This window comes from Gallinula chloropus (assembly GCF_964237585.1).
Source record: "Gallinula chloropus genome assembly, chromosome: 19".
NCBI lineage: Eukaryota > Metazoa > Chordata > Aves > Gruiformes > Rallidae > Gallinula > Gallinula chloropus.
In genome coordinates, this window is record NC_140104.1 from 5,132,052 (window position 1) to 5,155,664 (window position 23,613).

General features: G+C 50.4%; 1 protein-coding gene across 8 annotated transcripts in view; it reads right to left on the reverse strand.

Moving 5' to 3' along the window:
• Window positions 1-23,613, reverse strand: part of MSI2 (musashi RNA binding protein 2) — a 225,210-nt gene that overhangs the window by 14,276 nt on the left and 187,321 nt on the right. For 3 of the 8 annotated variants that reach the window (XM_084273237.1, XM_084273234.1, XM_084273233.1), the window contains exons 11-12: window positions 8,911-8,973; window positions 7,466-7,492 (exon numbers count right to left, since the gene is read on the reverse strand). In XM_084273237.1, the coding sequence (XP_084129363.1) occupies window positions 7,466-7,492; window positions 8,911-8,973 (90 nt within the window). Of the gene's footprint in view, window positions 1-4,950; window positions 5,043-7,465; window positions 7,493-8,910; window positions 8,974-23,613 lie in introns of all 8 variants that reach the window. The other 5 variants (XR_014617735.1, XM_084273236.1, XM_084273238.1 and 2 more) reach the window with 3 other exon arrangements.

Genomic DNA, 23,613 nt, shown 5'->3' on the forward strand with positions numbered 1-23,613 from the left:
CAACCCAGTGTGCCTTCCTGTTTACACACCTCACACCTAACGCTTGGGACTCTCTCCTTCCAACCTTTTTTGGCGCTTGACATTTGTAACGTGCAGCACCGGAGGTGTCTCAGCAGCGCCGCGCTCCCACCTACAAGCACTCGGGTTTGCGGGCAGGCTCCTTGCCGGAGCCCTGGCTCTGCAGCAGAGCAGCCCCTGTGCCAGGACATCCCAAGATGGCCCCATGTCCTTCCTCAGGCAACACCGGGCCAGGGGGATAAATGGGGAGATTTCTGAGGGCTGCGGCTGCTCGGTGCTGCGCAGGATCTGACCCCAGCACTGTATCTGCTGTCTGTGCCTGCACGTTACGCTTTAACACCTATTACCATCCATCCAACTGGCAAATGAGGGCTAAAGCCCGTGCTGCTGTGCTAGCACAGACCTCTTTCTAATAATTTCGCTATTTAAAATGAAGGAAGAGCTGAGCCGGGCGCCACCGCCACGTTCACCTTGCGCTGGGTAACACAGAAGCTGTTGCTACTTTTACTATGGGCAAACCACATCTGCATTAATTGTTTACCACAGCCCGGACAGGTCTTTTATTAATATTAATGAGTAACAGGGAACAAAAGGCCCCTTTATTTTTAGCCTACTCTAATTGCGTAGTAATTACTCATCTACAAAACAAATGAGCCGAACTCCATTGCCATAGCAACAGAAACTCCGGCCTCCCACTGTACCACATTAACTGGCTATCACTCCTGTTAATTTTAAATTGAAGCCTTTTGTATAATAACAGACAATACAGGATGAAAATTAAAACAAAACCGGGTCTTTGTTTTTCTGCATATTTTAAGTCTCCGTAACGGCAGGGTGCTGCCCAGGGGAGCACCTTCCCACAGCCCGTGGATCCCCAGGGGCTGGCTGGATACTGGGGAGCACATAGAGGAGGGTCATCCAGGTAACAGAAACAGCTCACAACCGCCCTGTGCTTTCTGTGCAACAACCCTCTCCCGCGGGCACCACTACCCCAAGCACCTGCACACAGAAGTGCTGGGCACCAGGCCTGCACACACAAGTGCAAAGGTGGAGGCAAGCAGTCCTCCACAGCGCACACAGCCGGTAAGAACACTTCAAAAAGGAAAATCTAAGCTCACCTACCAGGAAACTCTGAGGAAGGTGCTCCCATCACGCGGTGTCTTGGGGAGAGCTGGTGGTACCAGCTTGGCTGCCCTCAGCTCATCCCAGCCCCTCGGCAGGGGCAGATGCAGGCACCGACACCTGAAGGCACAAAGCTCCGGGCTCTTGCCTTAATTAGCAGGAACTGCCTTTAAGAAGACCCAGCTGTGTGAAATTATTACTTTTAAATAGCTGGAGTTTATATACCTGCAGACCAGTTTTGCATTCTCTGGCAATTACTAATCCATCACACTCCTCAAACTAATCCAGAGCCAGATGCATGCTAACATCTGCTGCAAGGAAAAACTTCACTACTGCTTTTTCGGCTTGCTATTTCAGAAAGAAGAGAGGAAAGGGAAAAAAAAAAAACCAACTGTAATTATGTATTTACTTTTAAGGCCTTTGGGGACAGAACCAGCATGAGCATACTCACAATAGTATGTCAGTAAAACATTGCTGCATTATGTTGTTGTTTCACTAGCAGGTATCTGCTGGCAACGGCTGCTGGGCAGGCAGGGTACTCCTCAGTGCAGCCAGGGCTCAGAATGGTCAGGGATTAAAATGCAGCTCAAATACCTCATTGCACCCCATAGCTTGTGCTGAAGCCCCCTTTCAAATTTACAATGACTTGCCCATATCCTGCGCAGAACAAAGACTAATTACAATGGCCAAGAGCTCCATCCCTGGCTTCCAATAGGGGAAAGGAGACTGGATAATGTTAACGGGCTGTTGCAGAGCTCTGCGGGGCTGGTGTGGCTGCCCAGCAAGGGTGGCATGGTCCGGTTCCTGCACAGGTGATTGGTCTGCTCACAGCATGGGCAGAGTCTGAGCCATCACCGCTTGCCGTGTGCTGAGTATGGCAACCAGGATGAGCTCTGCTGAGGAGTATTTTCCCATTGAAAATAATTCTCCTGATGGAAAGGCCTATTAAAAGTTAGTTGCTAAATTCGTTAAAGATTAACTTCCACTGTACTTAAGTCTGTGCTTCAGAGGTGGTCACTAATTGCACTGGGGATGATTTATCAAGTGCACAAGATTTTCTATTACAAAATTATTGATTAAAGCTGATGTATTTTAACCACAATAGACTGCAGCCCTGCAAAGCGACTGCCACTGTGATCAGCGGCACCACCGAATTGGTTTGGATCTGCTGAACTTGCTGCTCAGCACTGCAGAAAGCTCAGTCCCTCGTGGATTGAGGAAAAAAGTCATCAAGTGGCATCCTACAGTAGGAGAAGCCAAGAGGTTTCTGGATGCAGAAAGGACCCTCACCATTCCCACCCTGGAGCAGCACAGTGCTTCTGAACCGAAACAGAACTGACTCCTCTTTCCTCAGTTTCTCTTTTAACCTGGGGTACCAGTTGGAAAAGTAACTGCACCGCTCTCAAAGCACTAAAAGAATGATGCTGCGAGTAGCAAGGTCAGAGCCACCATGTGTGGCCATGCGGTGTGACTCCCCTCCCCAGAGCTGTGCTGCCCTAACCAGAGGCACACAGTACATTCGGCACTTGGCCGTGTGCTCCATTTCTGCTGGTCGTTAACACGCGACATCCACCTTCGCATCCACCCCTCACCAACACCCCTCACGGGGTGGGGTCTCTGCACCCCACCCTCCCTGCCAGGCCGCCGGCAACGCTCTCCAGCACAGGCTGACACTGCTGGGAAGATAAGCAAACGATAACAATCTGATGCAGCCATTAATTTTCCGACGCATCAGCCGCCAGGCTCTGCCACATAATTACCGGCGGTTCCAGCAGAGTGAGGAATTTCAGCCTGCTTGCTGCTCCCAAGAGGTCCACTTGTTAGGTTCTGGCTTTTGAGATTACACAGCTCGGATTAAACTTTATGGACTTTTATATAGTGGAATAAAAGAGGGAGAGCAGTTCCATCAGAGCTGCTGTGCCACAAGGGAGTCCTCCAGACGGGCCGTATAAATCGCAGACTGGTTCATCACGGAGCTAGGAAATGCTTCTCCCTCTGACTTTTCCATGACACTCCTCTCTCTCTGCACACACAGACCCACAGTTGTCCCGCTTTTATGGCCGTAATTTACTGACACTATGGGTGCCTAATGACAAGATTAAATTCTGAGAGCACCTTCCTTTAAGTGTAAAGACAAGGCTTCCTAACCCCCCATGCAATTTGTCGCTCTGCTGACTCTCAGGCACACTCCTCGCTTCATCATATGCCTGGCGCATTAAACAGTAGGTCCCCCCCATCTCCCTGGCAGATTGAGATCTAAGGGGGAAATTATTCTCCCCCCGTGATGCACAAGTGTTTCAGCTCCCCAGCAGCAATAAGCAAAGTAATGGGGGGGGGGGGAGTGTGAGTGGGCTAAATTGCCTTGCACAGGCTTGCCGTGCGTCAGCTCCATCCGAGCGGCTGTTTGGCTGATTTACTTTATGTTCTATTAGAGGTAAGGAGCAGATACAAATCCTTAATTACATTTTGAAAGCCCCATTCTGGATATTTTATTTCCTTTGAAAACACTTGCTGGAGCAAGCACACTAAAGGCTGCCAGGACTATACCTGGTGCAGCACCCAGGTTCTCCCTGCGCTGCAGGGAAGGTATGACCATGCTATATAGTGTCTTTCCTACTCCCAGCGGGATGTTTTCTGACAAGCAATGAACTACAATAAACAAAAGCCTAATTCAGGACCTCAATTACCATCTGCTAAATTTACTGGCTGCAGCTTTGTCTGTGAAAAAGTTCTGCATGGAAACCTGGGCACGAGAAGCAAAGATGCTTGCTGGCTCAATGGCAGAGATGATGGACTCGCCTCCAACTCTTCGTGCTGACGTTTATGAAATGTTTAATCTTCATTTACAAACATTCCCTGAAGCTGGGTGACATGGCAATGAGTACGACCCACCACGAGCTCAGAGTCTCTGCTGCATACCAAGATTTAAGGTTCATGGCCTAAACCCAAGGGGTTCGTGTCTCGAGACAGTCTGTGGGGAGCTGCCTCACAGACAGGGTGTTAAGCTGGATCCCCAGATGGAGTGATTTGCGTTCGGCACATCTGGTCTGCGACTGCCAACGAATGATTCTATGGGCTAGTATGGACGAGTAACAGGCTGATGGAGAAACCATGATTGTAGAATGATTTTAAAAGTGTCTTAAGCTCTTTTTAATACAAAAGAAAAATAAGAGAATTAAGTTATAGTCAGCGGTTTAATTTCTGGTGGGTTTAATTTGACCAAAAAAAAAAAAAAAAGGATTGGCAAATTTACTATCAAGGTAACAGCATGTGCGGGTTCTTGTAGAGAAGGGTGTAGGTTGCCTACAGCCAGCTTCAATTTAAGCTTCCAGATCACGGGATTTAACAAATAGGATACTATGGATCCAAGCCGTTAGCAGCTCTCTGCTGTATTGATAGCCCTACGCTTTCAATCAGACCAAGGCTATGCTTTTAACTGCCACGCTAGTTCACGTTGATGATACCTATAATATCAACTCAACAATGCATGTTCTACAACTACATCTACTGCTACCAGTACGACTACTACAGTGCATGCATTTAGTTCAGTCCCACAGATACATACACTCTAAGAACAGGCAAGGGGAGATGTGAAATGTTTTACGGGACGACAGGTGTTTTGTTTTTTAAGTAAGGGAAATTAATAAAAACATCAAAAGAAAGAAAGTGTACAAAAAAATAGAGACATTTCTCAAGAGTTGATATGAGTTGTTTCTTGAACCGTTTCGTCCCAACAAGCAAAAAACATGCAACCAGCTGCTACTAACAAGAAGCTGGACACTGAGAGAGGATTAATAGGTGTGGACAAACCTTCCCGCTGAGAGCGCTCAGAAGAGTGTTTGAGAGGAGGTGTGCACGTCCGAGTGTAAGAGAGGCCGGAAAGTATGCCTCAGAGACACCCTCTCTCACAGCAGCCCCAACCAAGCAAGAGAGAAAACAACAAAACATAACTGCTCACACTCACCATCAAGGTCAGTAGCTCACGTTACGAGATTTGTTATAGCTGGCAAGTATAAAGTACAGTAAGGGGTTGTTGGGGTGCAGGGCTCAAAGGCAGCACTGGCAAGCCGGGACTGGTGCCCAAAATCCAGATGTGCCATGGGGTCAGGGTGCGTGCTGGGGGGAGCAGCTCCTGGTGCTGTGGCACCGTGCTGTCCCGCCGCAGGACAAAGTGTGCCCGTTGGGAAACTGTGGCGCTCACCCGGGACGGGCACGCATGGCTCCTCCCGGGGAAGCGGAAGGGCTCAGGCTGGGTAGGGATGGGCCTGATCGGTTTTTGTCTCCAGTCCTCAGGGAGGAATAGGTGGTGGCAGCAGGTTGGGAACTGGAAAAATCTCGGAGTGGTCAATGAACCAAAAGAGGAAGGAACGGAAACTCTCTCCTGCCAAATTTTCCTCGCCTTGCTCTCCTGCCAAATGAATCCCTCCCATGTCAAATGCAAGAGAAAAATGTGCCCCCCCCATGACTGTATTGTAAAAAAAGCATTTACACGACAAAAATGTTTCACACATAAAGTATGTCAGGTGAGTTCAAAAGAAACGTGACATTGATAGTGAAGTTGTCTAGGAGGAGTTTGCAGCATTCAGACTTTTAGGTTTGCTTGTTTGCCGTGGCTCAGGCCCCAATTCATTAAAAAAAATTACAAGAATGGATGAGGTTGTCGAAACCAGTCGACAGATTTGGCAGCACAGTCCCACCCGGCATGAAGAGACGTGGCTAAGCCCCTCCCACCATCCCACCTGCTCGAGGGACCTTGACTATCGCCTCATCACTGGGATGTTGACTGGGCCTGTGATGGAGAAAGAGAAGCATTGCTGCGGTCACCCCGCCAGCACATGAGCGGCTAAGCCAAACCTGCATTTGTGAGTGGCACTGAGCACAAGCAGGGGGGAAAGTCCCCTTCTGCTGATGGTAGGAGAGAGCTGCTGTGACAGGAAAGAGAACCTGTTTGATCTAGGAAGGTCAGCTGGAGGCTGTATCCTTGCATGCTGCAATCGGAAAGGAAGGTACGAGGGCAGGGAAGACCAGGCAGTCCAGAACCAGGGCCAGACACTGCCCCCGTGCAGGGAACTGCCCCATAACAGGCTCCTTCGCCGTTCAGCCATCGTTCAGGTTTCCTACAAGGAGAACTATCACTCCGGGGAGAAAGCAAGTTGGTCAGTGCAGCCTGGGGCATTGGAGTGCAAGGGCTGCAGTGTCCTTGGAAGACCAAGATCCATGCCTGGAGGTGGATGCTCTCCATGGGTGCTCAGCCACGCCAGCAGGCACCGGTGCCTGGGCCAAGCTCCGGTGCTGCAGAGCCACAGTGCTGGCAGTGATGCCAGGAAGGTGGGGAAGACCTGGCAGGATGGGGCCAGAGAGCAGAGGTCAATTTGGAGAGAGCTGCAGAAGGGGAAGCAGCCATGGGGACCTCTCCAGCAGCCTCTGGGCAAAGCACTCCCCAGCAAGAGCAGGGGGCTTGGGGAACACACCTGTCCCGGCGCTTCCCACCTCTTCTCCATTTACTGGCAAAAAGGGGCCAGTAAGGGCCAACTGTGCTGCGCTCTGTGCTTTCGGGTGGGCACACGGGGAGGAGGGCTGTGCAAATTTGCAAAGGGAACAGGAAAACCCAACTGAAAAGAAGGAAAAAAAACCCTGAAAACCCAAAGGAACCCCAACCATTTTTCTTGTAATGAATCGGGCCCATACAACTGTATCGCAAGATCGATTGTACTCTACTGCTCCTGAATACAATTCACTACCATTGCTGGATGGAAGTGGCAAACCCAGGATGTCCCTTCCGAAAACCGTCTCTGGATGGAAATGACTCTACGTAAAACCACCGCTGTTCCCAGAGCGCGTTTCGCTGGAGACGCGAGCGGCCACGGGGCCGGGCCGGTGACAAACCCATCTTCCTCCTTGAGATCTCAGGGCTGGGGAGAGGGGAAGGGGGGGTGTCTTTTGATTCAGTTTTGGGGTTTTGCCAGTTTTGTGCACGCAGGCAATTTTGAGGCTTGAAAGACATTTCCAAACACCATACTGCTCTTTAAACTTGCCAGAAAGGGTGTTGTTAATTTAGGGTTAGATTTAGTTTCGTATTGCAAGTTCAAATAAAGAAAAAAAACAAAACCAAAACCGAAAAAACAAAACCAGAAAACCCAACAGAAAGAAAGAACCAAAAAACACTCAAATTAAAGACAAATGATTTTCAGGCACAGAATTGATCAATGCTCAGTTCAGTTGTAATGGGCACCAAAAGCACTCTGATTAAAAAAAAAATAATAATAATCAGGGAAGCAACGTTAATCCAGCCAAACCCTCTGTGCCTTGCTAAGGGGCAACTCACCAGGTCTGTTTGCACGTAAAACAAAACCTGAAGGGCAAAACATGAGGAAGAGGCAGAAACAATGAAGTCTGTTTTCCCGAAATCATATGCAAAATCTTTTTTTTTTTAATTTGTTTTTTTCCTCTATTTTTCTCTCCCCCCCTCCCCCGCCTCCAGGAAGGGTCAGTAGGAGAAGCCGGGAGATGGGGAATCCCCAAAAGCAGTCTGGCAAGTCACCCCTTAGGCGCTCTCTACATGCCACAAGATGAAACTGGTACAGATAATCCTTTGTAGCCTGCAAGCAGTGCCAGTTTGCATGGAACGGAGTTCTCCTGGTGTCTTTCTTTGGCCTCCATGGCATCAGGCTCGCACTGAGACACACCCGGGCCTACGCCCTCCTTGTATCCCCTCACGCGGAGGTTTAGTCGTGTCTTTTCAGGAAGAGCCTGGTTAAACCACCGGCGCTGCCAGAAAAGCCACTGAGAAACCCCTGCTTCAGCACTGCACCATGAGTGAGCTGGAAGGCTGCCGCCTCCACCGCGTCCTCTGCCGTGCCCGCTGGCGAGCCAGGCCTAGCAACTGGGCGGCCATACAGGAGGCACAGGGCTGGCAGCGGCTCCGTCCCAGCTTGATTCGGGGGGGGAGCCAAGGCGGCGGTGGGCGCTGCCGAGTCAACAGCTCAGTGATGGCTGCACTGAACACTTAATGACCTGAGCAAAGCTCTAATTCACGTGTTCGGCTGAATTTAAAACCTTAGGTAGGAACAGTAATTGGCCAACGATTTATTTATTTCCCTTAAGGGGAAAAAAATAAAGGGTTTTTTTTTCAGAAGGACAGGAAGAAAAGCTTCAATGTTCCTCAGGAAAGCGGGCTGGGGTTTGAAGTGCGTAGGACCAGCAAAATGGCGGCCGCGCTTCAGCACTGAGAGCCCACAAAAACCAACCCTTGCACCGGCTGCGGTGGAGGAGGCGAGAGCGGCTCCAGGCATGGCGGGAGCACCTGGGGCCGCCACCGCCACCTCACCCCAGCACCGGCTTTCCTTGAGAAGTGAAAGCTTTTTTTCAGAACCAGAAATCAATTGCTTTTATTTCTTTTTTTGGGGGTGTGTGTGTCCTTAATAACCTTGAATTTAAACCAAAGAAACAAAGAAACTAACATAATAAAGGAATAAATAAAGAAACAAATCAGAATATCTACCCTGGTTTTGGCAGTCCTTACACCAATCTCCTGCAAGGTGCTCCAGGCCCCGTGGCCTCTGCTTGTAGTTTGGGTTTCGTTTGGAATCACTTATTTAGTTCGTGTATATATATATATATATATATTTAAAAATTGTTTGTTTTCAGGTCCCCAGGATAAGTGTGAGGAAAATCAGAGAAATGATGGAGAGCTGCAGCCACACAGAATACCGACAGAGCTTTTACCTGACCCTGCACTCTGAGGGTTTGCTCTTCCACGGGCCCCCCTACCTGATCCTCTTGCTGCCGCCACGGCTGCCGCTGCTACTGGTCCATAAGCCGCTGCCGGAAAACCTGGCCATGGAGAAAAGGAGAAGGGTAAAGAAAGAAGCCAGTGGGTACCGCGAGTCTTTGCGGGGCGGCTGCTGAGGGCACGGCGTTTCTGGAGGTCACCAGTCCAGCTCTCAGGCAGCATTATTAGAAAGAGCTGAGCCCCTCACCAGGTGCCTGCTGCTGGGCGGGGGTCTCTGACAGCACAAAGGTACCCCAAATCCCCTTGTAGAAGAGGGTACATGGCGATATGTGCTGCTGATAGGGTGCTCGGCCACAGCATGCCATGGAGGCCGAGGTGCTGGGGCAGACAGAGTGGCGGCAGAGCCTGGAGCGCTCAGTTTACATCTCTGTACCCTCCAGCGGCCGGGGTCAGACTGCTTTGCAAAACAACAGGGGAATTCTGTTCTTTGCTTATTTGCAAGTGATAATAATGTGCTGATCGGCAAACACAGCAGTAATGGAAAATATGAGGAGGTCCTCATGTCGAGATCACAGATTTGCTAGGATCAAGCAGAAAAAAAATCACTGGAATGTAATTTAAAAAAAAAGAAAGAAAGAAAGAAAGAAAGAAAAAAAAGCTGCTGAAAGCAAAACAGCCACAGATCAAGGAGCTCTAAGACATACACCCTGATACAGGGGGACCAAGCCCTTGCAGATAACTGAAATGCTGCTAGCAAGATTGCAGATTTAGTTTCTTTACTTAATTAATATTCAAAAGACCTGCCAGAGGCTCCAGCTTTGAAAATATGCATTTTAAGAGGGCAATGGCAATGTCCAGGTAATCGGAAAGAACCCCAAACCCTCCTGCTGCAAAGTCAACAAAACCCTCAGAGGTTTCCTGGTCTCTGCGGAGGCTCTGACCACTCCTGGGACAACAGCAGGGATAGTCCCCTCTATGGGAGGACCTGCCCCTTGAGTGGGCTCCGGGACTTTTGATCCCAGCTGCTTTGCAATGCTGAAGAACCACAGAAAAACAACTGAGGCAACAGGAAAAAAAAAAAAAAGAGAACAGCCAGCAGAGCAGAAAGAGAGAGACCCAGAGAAATCAGCAGACTACAAGCCCGCTACCTCTAGCACTATCGTCTCAGCTACAGATAATCTACCAGGGGGAAAGGAGCAGAGAACAACTAGGCTAGAATGACTTGAAGCTACTTAAAACATCAATTAAAAAAGGACATACTTGCATTTAAATATGGTAATAGGGCTGTTGGGGGAAAAAAATAGTATAGGTAAACATATGGAGAGGTACGGCAAGGTGCTGTGTGCTGCTGCCACCCGTGTGCAGGGCCCACACACCGCACACCAAACCTCACCCCTCAACCCTGATGTGAATCTGGGTTGTTTCAGCACTGACCAACTGCTACGGTCTCTGAGGAGTGGGATAAAGGAGGAAGCACATCCAGACTGGGGGATATTATAACCGAATACCCCCCCCAAGTGCCATATTCCCTCATGCTGAGGATGGAGCCATTGACATCGTGTACTGCCTCTGACACCCGACACACGTTTTGGGGCAGAACTGCATTATCCTGGAGTGAGAAGACCTCGGTGTTTAGCATCAAACCAACCTCTGAAGAGCAGGGAAGGCACCTGCAGGACAAGGCCTGAGGCTCTGGGGCTTCTCTTCCATGCAGAGCCATGCCCAGGGCAAGCCCCAAGCCCTTCCGCTGTGGGTCAGGATGGAGCAGAGCTGGCACCGTCCCTACAGCCTCTCATCCGCTCCCTGCCCAACAACACGTTCCCAAGAGCAGCGTCCTCAGTGTTCCCATGGCACGGCCAGGACCAGCTGGTCACCAGCAAATCTCTCATTTGGAGGCTCCAGGGGCTCCCTAAACCACCCGTAAAGGATCAGAGGAGCTGTGGATTTTCCACAGAATAAAATGCCTCTGCCAAAACCAATCAAATACCCTTCAAATCACCAAGTGTCCCCCTGAGAGCAGCATAAAAACCAGGGCTGGGAAGTTTGTTTCTCTTGTTCGGCTGCCAGGGACGCTCAGTATCTGTTTGAAATGCAGGACAAAAAGTTTTGCCATGCAAAAGGAGAATGAAATAACAAGGGTGGAGGAGGCACTCCGGAGAAAGAGCCTGAACAAAGGGTCTGTTACTGCATTCCAGCGTGCACTGTGGGCAGATGTGTGAAAAATTAATCCCTCCACCCCCAAAGAAAGCTATTATCCTGGTTTGGAGATAAAAGCATCACGCGACATGGCACTCCAAACAACTCAAGTGTGATCGGCAGCTCCGGCTCTGCCCGGGAACAGCACGGCCAGACAGCCGGAGGCGGAGCAGGAGCAGCACATGGCTGTGCAAACCTCCTGGCTGCGGAAGCGGGAGATGGAAACAGGGATTGATCATTGTGATTGGCAAAATCCTGCTTACCGACACAGACCCACAGGCTGGCTCCATCACTGGAGGATTCCTAAATCGATCCAACGCACTGAAAGCAATCAATGCCCCCCCCCGCCCCGTTGCTGAAATACATTTCCCAGGCACTGCGTTCATCAGACCACTCAGCCCAAAGCACGGCTCCCTGTCACCACGCCGCTGAGCGCCTCGCGCCTCTCCGAACTCCTGTACTCCTCCAGTTTGCCCCAAACCTCTCCGCAGTGGATGACGCTGTCCCCACATCGCAAAACGAGGTGTGACAAAGCAGAATGACTTGAGACAGACACCTGCAGCCAGCTGGCAGCTCTCACAGGTTCTGCTCGCAGGCTGTGCCGCTGGCAATCTTGAACCCCCCTCGGACTGACCCTACAGTGTTGTTTCAGCGCTTTGGGCACACTGCATTTTTCCCTCCCATTGTAACTGTCTACACAAGCCAGGACTTCTAAGAATAGTGCTATGGTGACGGTGTAATTAATGCTGGGCCTTATTAGTGTACCACGGGACACTTTGGCCTCCACCACCCTTCCGCCTGTGCTGTCACATCGCTTCATTAAAACCTGAGAGCTGCAGTACCTGCAGCTCTTCAGGGACGAGGGAAGCATTGGGAGGCGCAAAGCCTCTCGCTGGTCCCCCAGACCACACTGGTGCCTCAGCAAGGCTGCGTGCCTGCACACACTCCCGTCCCCACACACTGGGGTTTAAAATAGGGTGAAATCCCACTGCTGAGTCCCAGCAGCACCTTCCCCAAGCAGTGGTATAAGAGGATGCGACCCATCCCACTCTGACTGATGAGGACCCCAGCACAGGGCACCGGGGACACCTCCAAGGGGGCAAGGAGATGTGTTAGTGGGCAGAACTCATTGTGTGACTCTCAACAGTGCCTGGGAAGCACAAGGCTGCTCCAGGCGACCAAGTGCTGGCTCTGAGCATACAGGACTGCTGGCCATAGGGTACCCCAGGGGTCATGGGGGACTGTGGGGTGTCAGCAGATTCTTTGTACCAGCCACCGAGGGCCTTGCATGCTCCCAGTTCATTTTTAACAGGTAGCTTGGAGGTAACTGGGTGCCAGGAATGGAGCACCTGGAAGTCAATGGGAGCATGGACCACAGCGTGCTCCAGATCCCACCCCCGGACAGGCAGGGTCTGCAGCCGGCACCAGCCCGGCTCCATCCGAGCCCTCCACTCTCAGACATCAACTGGAAAATGAAATGAGGTGGCAGGAGAGATCGATTCACTCATTGTGTTTGTTTAAGGCGCTCTGATTCCTGCTGAAATCATCCCTGTCTGTCTTTGTGTGTCCACCAGACACTAAAGCTGCTCCAAAGGACAAAAGTTCCCACTTCAGGCCCTGCAATTAGAAGGTATTTTACAATAAATATTTTGCAATGAGCTTGCACACTGTCCAGGAAAGCCCTGAGGATTCACACCAATTTCATGCTCTCTTACTGCTCCGAACGAGCTCAATCCAGTATCTGGAGTTCAATTTTTCACAGATAAATTTTTCTGCTTCCTGCATCAATGGTTTCACTTTAAATACTGAGGCAGCCTCGCGTGAGGGAAGATGGACACATCTGTTTTTAAATGCTTTGCCCTACGGTCAAAGATTTATTCGCCATCTAGCTGCAAGCAGCCTCCTCCTCCAAGGTACAAAGAAGTTTGGGAGAAGGGGGATCAAGGGCCGGTGATCCCCCCTTCTCCCAAATCAGTGAGGAATACATTTTACACCCCATTCCTCTGCACAAGCTGCCAGAGTTCCCTCAGTGCAGTCTGGGCTCTGTCTATGAGAAATCACAGCCTGTTTCAGCCCCTGCAGAGCCCAAATCTCTGGGAACACAAGGCCCCGTCCTCTACAAACAAGGCACCAGCGATTGAACCCCCAAGAAGCCACAAAGATCACGGAATTCCTTCTTACACCAAGAAATATTACACCAAAAAGGATTTTCTCTGCTTCTACTGGCCAAAGCGCTGGAGGCACGCGAGGTGGGACGTCAGCAATGGGCGCACGGCTTGAACACGGCAATAAAAACAGCAGCTGAGGTTCTCAAGTCATCACCCAACTCCAGGGAATAACCAAACTGATGGGACACGCTTGGAGGATAAACCAACCACTGTCATGGGACTCCTCCCAGGAAGCAACCCCCTCTCCTCCCTGCTACAGACTGGGGCTTGGCAGAGGAGCTGAACTCCAACTCCTGCAGCTCCTTGCGCGGGGTTTTTAAGGGCCCTGCGCACCTCCAAGGCTGCATCCCCCCCCTTTCTTTGCCCCTTGCACCCATGGTGCTCCCCAGTGCGCTGCTCTGCACGCCGGCCGTTTAGGAGGTTCACTTGATCTCCCAGGGAAAGAAGTGCAAAGCCTGGAATATAAAATCATCTGCAGGTGGAGTGGGAGAAGGAGAGGGGGGGAAACCGATACCCTCTTTTCAACCGCCGTTACCAGCGGCTTTGATCAGCGCACAGAAGCCTGGCGAGGCTCACAGCTGTCATTTCAAATGGGTTCTCGCTTGCATTATTCTTTCCATTAGGCAGCGTTATCCTCTTTGTAGGATCTTTCGGCTTCATTTCAAAAGTATCAGAGACTCAAAACCATGAAGCAGAAGAGCCTGGTAGCTTTGTTTTTTTTTTTGAAGGCAGGCAGGCGTGGGTCCAATTTACCGGACAAAACCGTAGTCTTTAATGGTGAGCACGCCCAAGGGAAAGCTCCATCCCAAACCAATCCCGTTACGTTTAAAACCTTCATCTTTCAGACCTCTCTGTCTCTGCCTCCCCCTCCCTTTCTCTGAGGAAACAAGAGCACCAGAGAAAAAAATCCTGCTCCCATTTCAAGGCTTAGATTGACAACCAAACACTCAGTATTTAGAGAAGAACATGTACCTGATGAGCTTTGAGGTCCCTTCCAACCCAAAGCATCTTGTGGTTCTGTACTCAGAGCAATCAAACCTTGCCTAGAACTGATGAAAGATCAGGTTTCTACCAAACCATCCCCAGCTCATTACCATGACTTAGGAGCAATTAACAATTCCGGGATTTGATTGAAGATGCTCTCCCAAAGCCCACAAGAAGCAAATGTGGATGCAGCTGTAAGCCCTCTTTGAAATGTCTCACGTTTCCCACCAGTGACCCTGAGTAGTCTTTAAGGAAGGGGGGTAGCACCGTCTGTGCAACGGCAAAGGGCCCAAGGTCTGCAGGACAGACCTCCATGGAAACAGGGAATTTCTTCCCTAAGCTTCATTTCGGTTCCATTAACACTTCCAGCATCCCCGAGCCCGCTCCTGAGTCCTCTGCTGTGACAGCCCCATTAAACGTTTCCCTTTGTCTTTAATACATCACGTTACATCAAGCTTATTAAAATCTCTTTCACCAGGTCGGAAAATTAGCGAACTTCAGATCGAGCACATCATGCATAATGGAAACCTCATTAAGCGGCCGCCGCGTGGTGCAGGGCACAGCCGTGGGCTGCTTACAGCGTGCGGCGCGGGGCAGGATTCCGCAGGAGCGTTCTCCACGTCAGGCGCCGGACGTGTGTTTGCAGATGGATGTTGTTATGAGCAAATATTTCTGCTTTGGAATTTCAACAAAACAATAAAACCCAAATATAGTTAATTTAAAATTTGGCACTTCCACTTTATGTACAGCAAACGACCCATTTTTCAGCTGTTTACCGCTCTCAGGCCACGGGTTTTAAAATGAGAATGATGCACTTTTGCCCAGTAATTACTTTATGCATCAGTGAGACAAAGCCTTGTTTGCCTCCAAATTATCATTCTGTGTCGTTTCACGTGTAATAACCCTCCTGCAGTTATTTCACCATACACAGAACTGGAAAACTTCTCAAAGGCAAACAGGCATATTCTAAGAAAACTTATTTATTCAGAAAACTGTGAGCCAGAAGCCAAAGCCAGTCACTGATTTAGTTCAGTTGCTCTGTTTAGAAACAGTTCCCATCCTAGAGGCACCTGCTACACTGCTCAGATGCGTCCTATGGAAACTATACCTGCCACCACTCAGCACTCCAACCTGGTATGGGACTGGGATGCTCCCTAATTTAGCAACTGGTGAAACACAGAGAATTGTGAGCTTCAAGTGAAGGCAGCCAAGGGGCTGAACCTCCACCAAACCCCTTCCAAAGCAAGTACTTCGTTAGTACTAAGCTGATCACTCCGATGAAAACATCTCTCATTGTACAGCTCGAAGCCAAAGGTTTACCATCAGCCTTTAAGAAACAAGGTGAGCAGAACTGAAGGGCTGGCAGTGGGGGGAGGGATACCTGTGACTTAATTCCCTACAGCCAAGCTGTGCCACAGCACAGCAGCTGGGGATTTCATTCCCCTGCTGTGGAGCAAGCACGGGCAGGTTAAGGTGGCACAGCAGCAAGGCATACATTTGAAGTCCAGCAAAGTGGCACTGATTCGCTTCAAGCCTCATTGCAGTTGCTTCAGTGGTAGAGACAATGAGCTATTTGGTTAAAGCGCCTGCTTAGATTTTTATGAATGATCTAAACTATCTGGATAAGTATTATCAGAAGGCAGATCCTTCCCCATGAACAAAGTACTCACATCTGGAGGCTGAGGCTGGGAAAATTCAATGCAGACAAGAAGCAGCTACACAGAAGAGAAGACAATTCACTGGAGGACAAGGTAGGAAACTCTCCACAACTTACACGTTTCGAAGTGATGAATAAGTGCCCCTCTCAGGCACCGCAGCTCTCTGGGCCCAACAACCATCCCTGGGAACTGCCCACTGCCTTGCTGGAGGAACTGCCACTGGGTACTTCATCAGCCATGATATAAAAAAGGCCAGAGGAGAGATTGTGATGCTGAGCACAGAGACCTTTAGGGCATCACTGCAGCAATCACCAGGCAGAGAAGGACCTAGAAGCTACTTAATTATCAGCCTACAACTAAATGCAGGTGAAAAACATTCACAGCTGGATGCTGTTGTGCTTTAAGGAGACCAATCTCTTCAAGCCCTTTGCAACCCCCAGCTCCCAGTTTTTAACAGTTAAAAGTTGGGATCTCTAGAGGGGTGAGGCAGTAAGTATAGAAGCAGGCTGGCTGCTGTGCTCTGGCCAGCTTGGACATGTAGTGTCCCTTACAGCAGAACTGGTGTCCCAGACCACATTCCTCATTCTCCAGGGTGAGCCACGTCTCCTTCCCCAGGCGGGTGGCTACGTCATGGCTTTTTACTCCTATGAGTAATTATTCTCATGACACTTTCAGTGCTGCAGCTGTGGCCTGTTCACTGCAGAAGCGACGATGGCTCAGGAGCTCAGTTGCTGCAGCATCCCCCGCAGCACAGAGCTCCTGAGGGACCGGTTGGTTGGGGTTTTTTTTCCTTTTTCCCCTTTTCTCTCCTCCCTGTCCCATCCCTCATTTTCAGGGCAATGACCCTGAAGTTTCAAAGGCTGTCTCACACTCCTTGCATCAGCGAGCGCTGAGGATAGGACACTCAGCATTTCAGTTCAGTGTTGGGGATGTTCTCACTGCTCAAGGAGTTCTTCAAGGCATCAGCAGAGAAAAAAACTAATGAAGGAGCAGGGCAGTTTTGGTCCTTAGCCAGACACGTTGTTAGGGGAAACCTTCACAGCCACCTCCCTTGTGCAGAGCTGCTGGGGCAGGAAAGGGACCACGGGAGCACTTTCACTTGCCAGGCTCCCCTGCCACTGAAACCGGTGGAAGCCGGACCACAGGCTCAGATTAACAGCTTATCCCCTGAAACCCTCACCTTAAATTTAATATCCAGGAGATGATTTTAAGGGTTGGGGAAAATGGGAGGAGAAAAAGGAACATTATGCAATTCTCCACGACATTAAAAACATGCAGCTCTCCTCAGAAAACATGTGCCAAAGGGGCAAAGCTGCTGAAGCTCCACTCGGACTCTGGGAACAGCTCTAGATACCATTTTTTTTTCCTGTGTCAAAACAAAAGCCACTGTCACCCAAGCAGAACTCGAAGGAGTACCTTCTGGCTGGAAATTTATGGGCTCTGCTATATTAATTTCTGTTTGCTGTCTGCAGTTCCAGCTGCTCCTCACTCCAGGGATGCACCTGCAATGGGAACGGTGCTGCCCACCGCCAGCGGAAGAAACCCCAAAAATCTTAATTTTAAACCAGGTCCAGTTTCTAGGCTTTGTGCTCACCACAGGAGGCTGAAACGGAGAGGGTGGGAGAGCGGTAATTAAGGTGGTTCTAGCAGATTTCAAACGCGCTTTGTAAACCATCTTATGCCATGCAGATGCAGCAGTGTGTTTCAGGTGAAAAAGCATGCAGCAGGGATAACAGGAGCAGGTTTTAAGCAGTCAGGAAAAGGGGCAGGCAAAGGAGTGAGAAACGTTTCCAGCTTTGTTCTGCATCTTACTGTCACGAGGCTTAACTAACCCAACAGACAACCCAAAATACATTTTTTTCAGTCACCTCCTCCTATTCTGCAGCTGCTGGTAATTTCTCCTTCCTTCTGAACATGAAGTTTGGTCATTTCAGTATCACAACCAAACTTTGCTCCCGTTACCAAGTGTCCTACAGGCCCCAGACCTGTGTAACAGCTTTACCAGCAAAGAAGCCGTGTGCAGGTGGCATCTCTGCTTTAAAATCACTTCACATCACTGGAGCAGCTGGGTGCTCGTGTGCACAGGAAGGCAGCTTGGGGTCAGTGAAGCACTGTGCACATCACGTCGGGAGCTGAACCATGGCTACATCCTTTGTGGGGGGAGCAGGGGGTGAGCTGAACATACCAACTCCCTGACCGTGCCAGACCGCACTCTACCTGGTGATGCCACACTCTCTGAGCACACCCCTGCTACGGGGGAAGGGTCAGCTTCACAGTGTGTGGAAGCCACGTGCTCCCTTTTAGGGGGTTATTAACCAGGAGCAAGAGACCTGTAGCACTAACACAACTCCCAGCTTCACACTGCTGGGTGTGCCAGAGAACAGAGACGGGAGCTTCCTTACCTCACCTCCTCCCTCAGACACTAGGAAAAAGAAGACTTAAGACTGTCATTATTACAATAATTACCCTTGTCTTTGGCACCAGCTCCTTTTCCTGACCCAGAAAATAACTCTTAGTGGTACCAGGCAAGCATCACAAGTAACTGTCACACAGGGACACCTTCCTGCCCAGCACTGGGGGTCCAGCATAATGCAAACCACCGTTTCAGACTCTGAACTGATCCTGCGCTGCATTTTCACAGCATCAGGCACTGCGGGAGAGGGGCCCAAGGCTGGGCTTTGCAGACTATGGAGTTACTGTTATTAATGAGCAAGTGTATTGCCCTGAGCTCTGGAAAGTTTGTGAAGACATTTGTTTTCCTCACCTGTGCCATATACAAAGGTTTGAATAAGCTTTAACAAACACACAAGCAAACAAATCCTTATAATTAAAAAAAATGTAGATGATTAAATTCCCAAGCTGAAGGCTTCTAAGTGACTCTGACAGCCCCCAACCACCCAGGTGATGACGGAAGAAAGTCTGAGTTAACTCAGGGGTGGCTGTGTCCCTCCCTGCAGGTATGGCCAGCCGTGCCTGTCCCACTGCAGGCCTGCCCTGGGAACACCGGCTGCCACCCCAGCCGGCTCCTTCCCTACTGCACGAAGCGTTACCTGGTTTTCCTCCCCAATTCCAAACAGCAAAGAGCTTCCTGCACCATTAGTGCTGGAGAGAGTTCTCAACAAGGGTTTCTAACACTCTTTATGGGGTTTGATGCTTAAACCCACCTCAGTCGCTGGCACGGACTGTGCTGCCCACAGCGGTGGAAGATCAGACCAGTGGGAATGCCGCAATCTTAACCCGGAGTCACTCCTCTGCCCCCAATTACAAATGCTCTGTCGTCTCTTTGGGTTTTAACCTCTGCTGTAAACACACCTCTCACGTAAGCGCTCGTCTGCGGGCTCTTCAATCACCGGGGTCACACACTCTGAGTGATGGTTGTTTTATTCGTTTATTCGATTGTCATTGGTACTGGTTATTTGGTGTGTCCGAACCCAAGTATTAAAACTGCAAGCTAAGAGAGCAGCAACACAGCATATCCGTTGTAAACAATTTATTATTATTTTCTACCTCGAGTTACTTACAGGAAAAAAGTCATTAAAAAAAAGCAAAAAAAAAAAAAAAGCAAAGAAAAAAAAAAAGCAAAGCACAGATGGACTATTTACAAAAAATGAGGCAATTCACAATAGCCAAAATGTCTGCAAATCATGCACACTAAGACAAGTTCACAAAAGCAAAGCAATTCATAGCAAAAAAAACCCCAAACAAAACAATAAGAAGCCATACAGATTAAAAAAAAAAAGCTCTTGCCCGCAGAAAAGTAAAAAAGAAAACTAACCAATTATTACATCAAGCATCTTTAATGGAATGAACAGCGTAGCCGTGGACTGTAGAGCCTTTGACACCAACATTTTAAACAAGTGGATTAACAAACATTAAAATGCATTACAGTTCTACTGTAAGCATGCAGTTTACTTCTCACAAACTTGTTAAGAGGGGGTAGGAACGCTGAAGGGAAGCAGAATTTAAATACAAGGTGTGTTTTCTACCCAAAAGCCCAGTGTCTGGTCCAGTCAGGACTGAAGGCAAAGGAGGAGGCGTTATTGGGGAGCTCTGCAGCCCCTCTGTGCTTTGGGTAGGGATCAAGAGGTGTGAGGGCTTAAGCTAGCTGGGTACAGCTCATCCCCCCTGTTGAAATTTAAGGAGTTTGCCCATGATTTGCAAGCATGGAGTGCGTGGGAGTGTCCTGGCTGAGGGTGGGGGGTGTTACTGGGAGGGAGCTGGGCAGGGGGTGCTGTGGGATGCTGTTTGGTGGCTTCCAGCTGTGGCCCTTGCAGGATTGTGGCAGCTCTGGGATGTTTTCACTGAAGAGAAGCAATAGGAGACATGGGTCTTCTATGCCTGCAGCCGCCAGCGCCACGGGCTCACAGGGCTCTGGGTTTGATAATTAAACCCCGCGCTGCTAATGATGCTATTGACAGCAGACGCCAGTCTCGCTCCACCCTAATGCTGACTGAAGGTCTCTGTTACAAAGTGCCAATCTCATTTGAGACCCAATCATTGGGGTTTTTTTTGGTTCCTTGATAAAACTCTTGCTAAGAAGTTTGTGAGAAGTCACGCCTTTGTAATGCCCCTATCCCCAATCCCTGTGAGTTACATTCCAAGTGGGCATTAAAAACTCATAACAAAGCAGAGGGGAAAATAAAATAAAAGAATAAAATAAAATAAAATAAAAAATAGCAAACTCAAAGCAGTGAGGATATGGAGCCTTTAAAAAAATAAAATAAAAAGTCCAGTCAATCAAACCAGCCAGTAAGAGCAGCAATTTTTCAGTGGACATTGATATTAAACATGGACCACCCAGGCTTTTTCTCTCTCTCTCTCATTAGCACTGTAGTAAACCCCGATTAATTTGTTATGCATCTTTAAGAACTAGTTGATAAAAATTATGTCTTGTGAAATCGGCAAATAGTCTGCAAAGTGAAATAAGAACAGAAATTAATAGATTAAACTGAAAAGATAAGTCCCAGAAATTAAAAAAAGAAAAAAAAGGAAAAAAAAAGAAGAAAGACACAGAAAGGGAGCGATTGGAATTAAAACAAAGGCTGGGTACTGAGTTAGAGAGGCCTAGGGAAAAAATAATGTGATGGAAGATAGAGCAGTCGCCAAAGCAACCGTGTGTGTCTGGGCTGTGGAGCAGGGGGCCGTCAGGGTACAGTGGAGCATGTGGGAGGGGGCCAGGAGACCCTGCCTGCAGCCCCAGCTGCATGCTCGGTACGGGAATGGAGATGCCAAATGGGGGGTGCTGACCCCCCGGTGGCCTCGCTTCGCCTGGGTGGCAGCAAATACCAACCGGGCAGTTCGAGTCCGATGGGCTTTCTTGTTTTCCCCTTAAATTCAGTAAGAGGCAGCAAAAGTGGGGAGGAACAGACAGAGTAACATCCTGGCAGCGCAGCGGGAGCCCAGCGCAGCCCAGAGCCGGCTGACAGTGGCAGCACCAGCCCTGCAATGGCCCCTGTAGGGCAGCCCCGGCTCCAGCCCCATGGCACCGCACCGGCATCGGGCAGTGGGTCTCAGGACACGATGGTAACATGTGTGGCCCTGTCTCCTCTGCAACGAGCCGCCGGAACACGCTGCCTGTGTCTCTGCGCCTTATTCCTGTGTACTCTGCAGTGCGGCCGCAGCACCCCCTGCTCGGGGTCGAGGGGTAGGCGAAGCTCTCGGGCACCAGCCCGGGCTGCTCTGGCACAAAGGGCTGTGGGTTTTTCCTTTTCAGATCACGCCGCGAAGCACCTGAGCGTCACAACTTACTAAAAAAGCAGATTTCCAAGTTCTGGCCATTGGGTTCACACGTTCTCCTCCTCCCACCTCACGCTCTGAGCCAGGATCGTACCACGGGGACACTTCTGCCGCTGTCCCAGTGCACCAGGGGAAGGGGTGGGGGCTCAGGCCCTTGTGAGGAAGAGGATTATGGCCGGGCCCATGCTTACGCTATTTGTCCCATGGCACTGGCTGCCTTTCCTTGCAGATGGTCGGTCCGGCTGCCCACCCACTTCCTTCCCTGGGATGTCCAGGCTCCCTCAAAGCAGAGCAGGGGGCCGTGCAGGCACCCCCAACACGGCAGGACACAACGTGTGCTCCCATGCTTCTCCCATAGTGGCGCGAGCGGTGCTGCCACATCCCCATCCTCAAACCTGCCCTGCTCCCAAAGCGTTCCCTCGCACCCCAAGCTCTGCAGTACAGGGGTCCCTTCCCCCAACACCCCACATTCAAATGCCTGGCTCCAGGGTTGGGGGCACTGAACCCCTCATGCCATGCCCCCCTGCTCTGATGGGTTGTGATTCTGGAGAGCAAAGCCCCAAGGCCCTGCACCAAAGCCACCTAACAACTCCATCCACACTCTGAGCGCTGTCAAGGAATAAATGATCAGAGCGGGAGTGGAGCAGAGACCACGGGCAGAGCTTTTGGCAGGGAAATCTACACGAGGAGACGGAGGACACACAGCAGCTCCCTGTTCCCCAAGGCACACAGCCCACAGCGAGAGGCTATTTAGTGGCCACCGTCCACCTCGACTCTCGTCTGCACATTCAATCTCTGCAAGAGACTGAAAATAACTGGCAAGTAACTGGAAGGCCTGCTCTGGAAAGCCAGGCCCCTCATAAAAACAGATATAACGAGGGCTAGCATCAAACAGCAGGGCTGCTGGCAGGCATGTTCGTTTTAGACGTGTTTATAATTAAAGCCATCTAAACTCTGCTGATTTTCATCGTTTAACTTATCAAAGGAGTCTCTCATTTAGCTGTCTTCATGTGAATCAGCTGGCACAGGGAATGGTGAGGGCATGGGAGGGAAGCGTGAGCCAACACACAGCAATGCTGCCCAAAACCTCCTCCTTACACCGATGTGAGGTCTGCACCTCTGCACATGGGCCCCAGGCCTGTCCCTGCAGGCAGCCTGGTCACCCAACAGCCTTGACACCCCGGTTCTTTGGGACCTGGTTGAGTTTGGGAGGCTGCAGCACGGGTGGGAAGGAGGCGGATGTAGAACCCCAAACTTCCCCGTTGCCACACTCCTGCCCGTGCTCTTCTTAGCCCCACACAGCCCAGCTGCTCAGAAACGGCTGTCCCACAGACGTCACTCATCTCATGGATGTTACTGATCAACATGTGTGCCTCCGATGTGACCCAGTGCCTTCCCCCAGGCAGAGCCGAGCGCCCCTCCGCATCCTCACCCCCGCAAAGGGCCCTGGTTGTCCTCCCACACCCTCCAGGTTCCTTGATGATGCTGAGCAGAGCTCTGCTCCCACCCTTCCCATTCCAAGCTGCCAAGGAGCATGGGACCAGGCATCGGGATGGCTCACGTGACCCCCACAACAAACCGCTCGTGAATTTAACCTCGAAGCGGTACCCGGGGTGGGGGGTTCAGCTATTAGTTAAGCCCTAAACGAAGCAGCGTCACCTTGCTTGTTCCAGCTGCCCAGGAAACCTGAGGTGAGAGGGAAGGAAACTGCCCTTCACAACATCCTGGGACCTGCTGGGATGTGAAAGGGCTTTTCCCCATCCATCCCCACAGCGTGCCGCAGCCCCCACCGTGCCGCTCCCACTGCCAAGGGAAGGGGCAAACCAAAGGGAAGGACCGACACACGGCTATGAGCTATCCCTGCAGAGGACACCAGAGACACCGACCAAGAACAAGGGCGGATGGGCTTCCCGCTCCGCGCCTGCCCTCGCAAGGATCACGCACTTACCGCGGGAGAGTATGGGAAGGTGTGTGCGAGCCTCTGGCGTGTGTGTGTCTG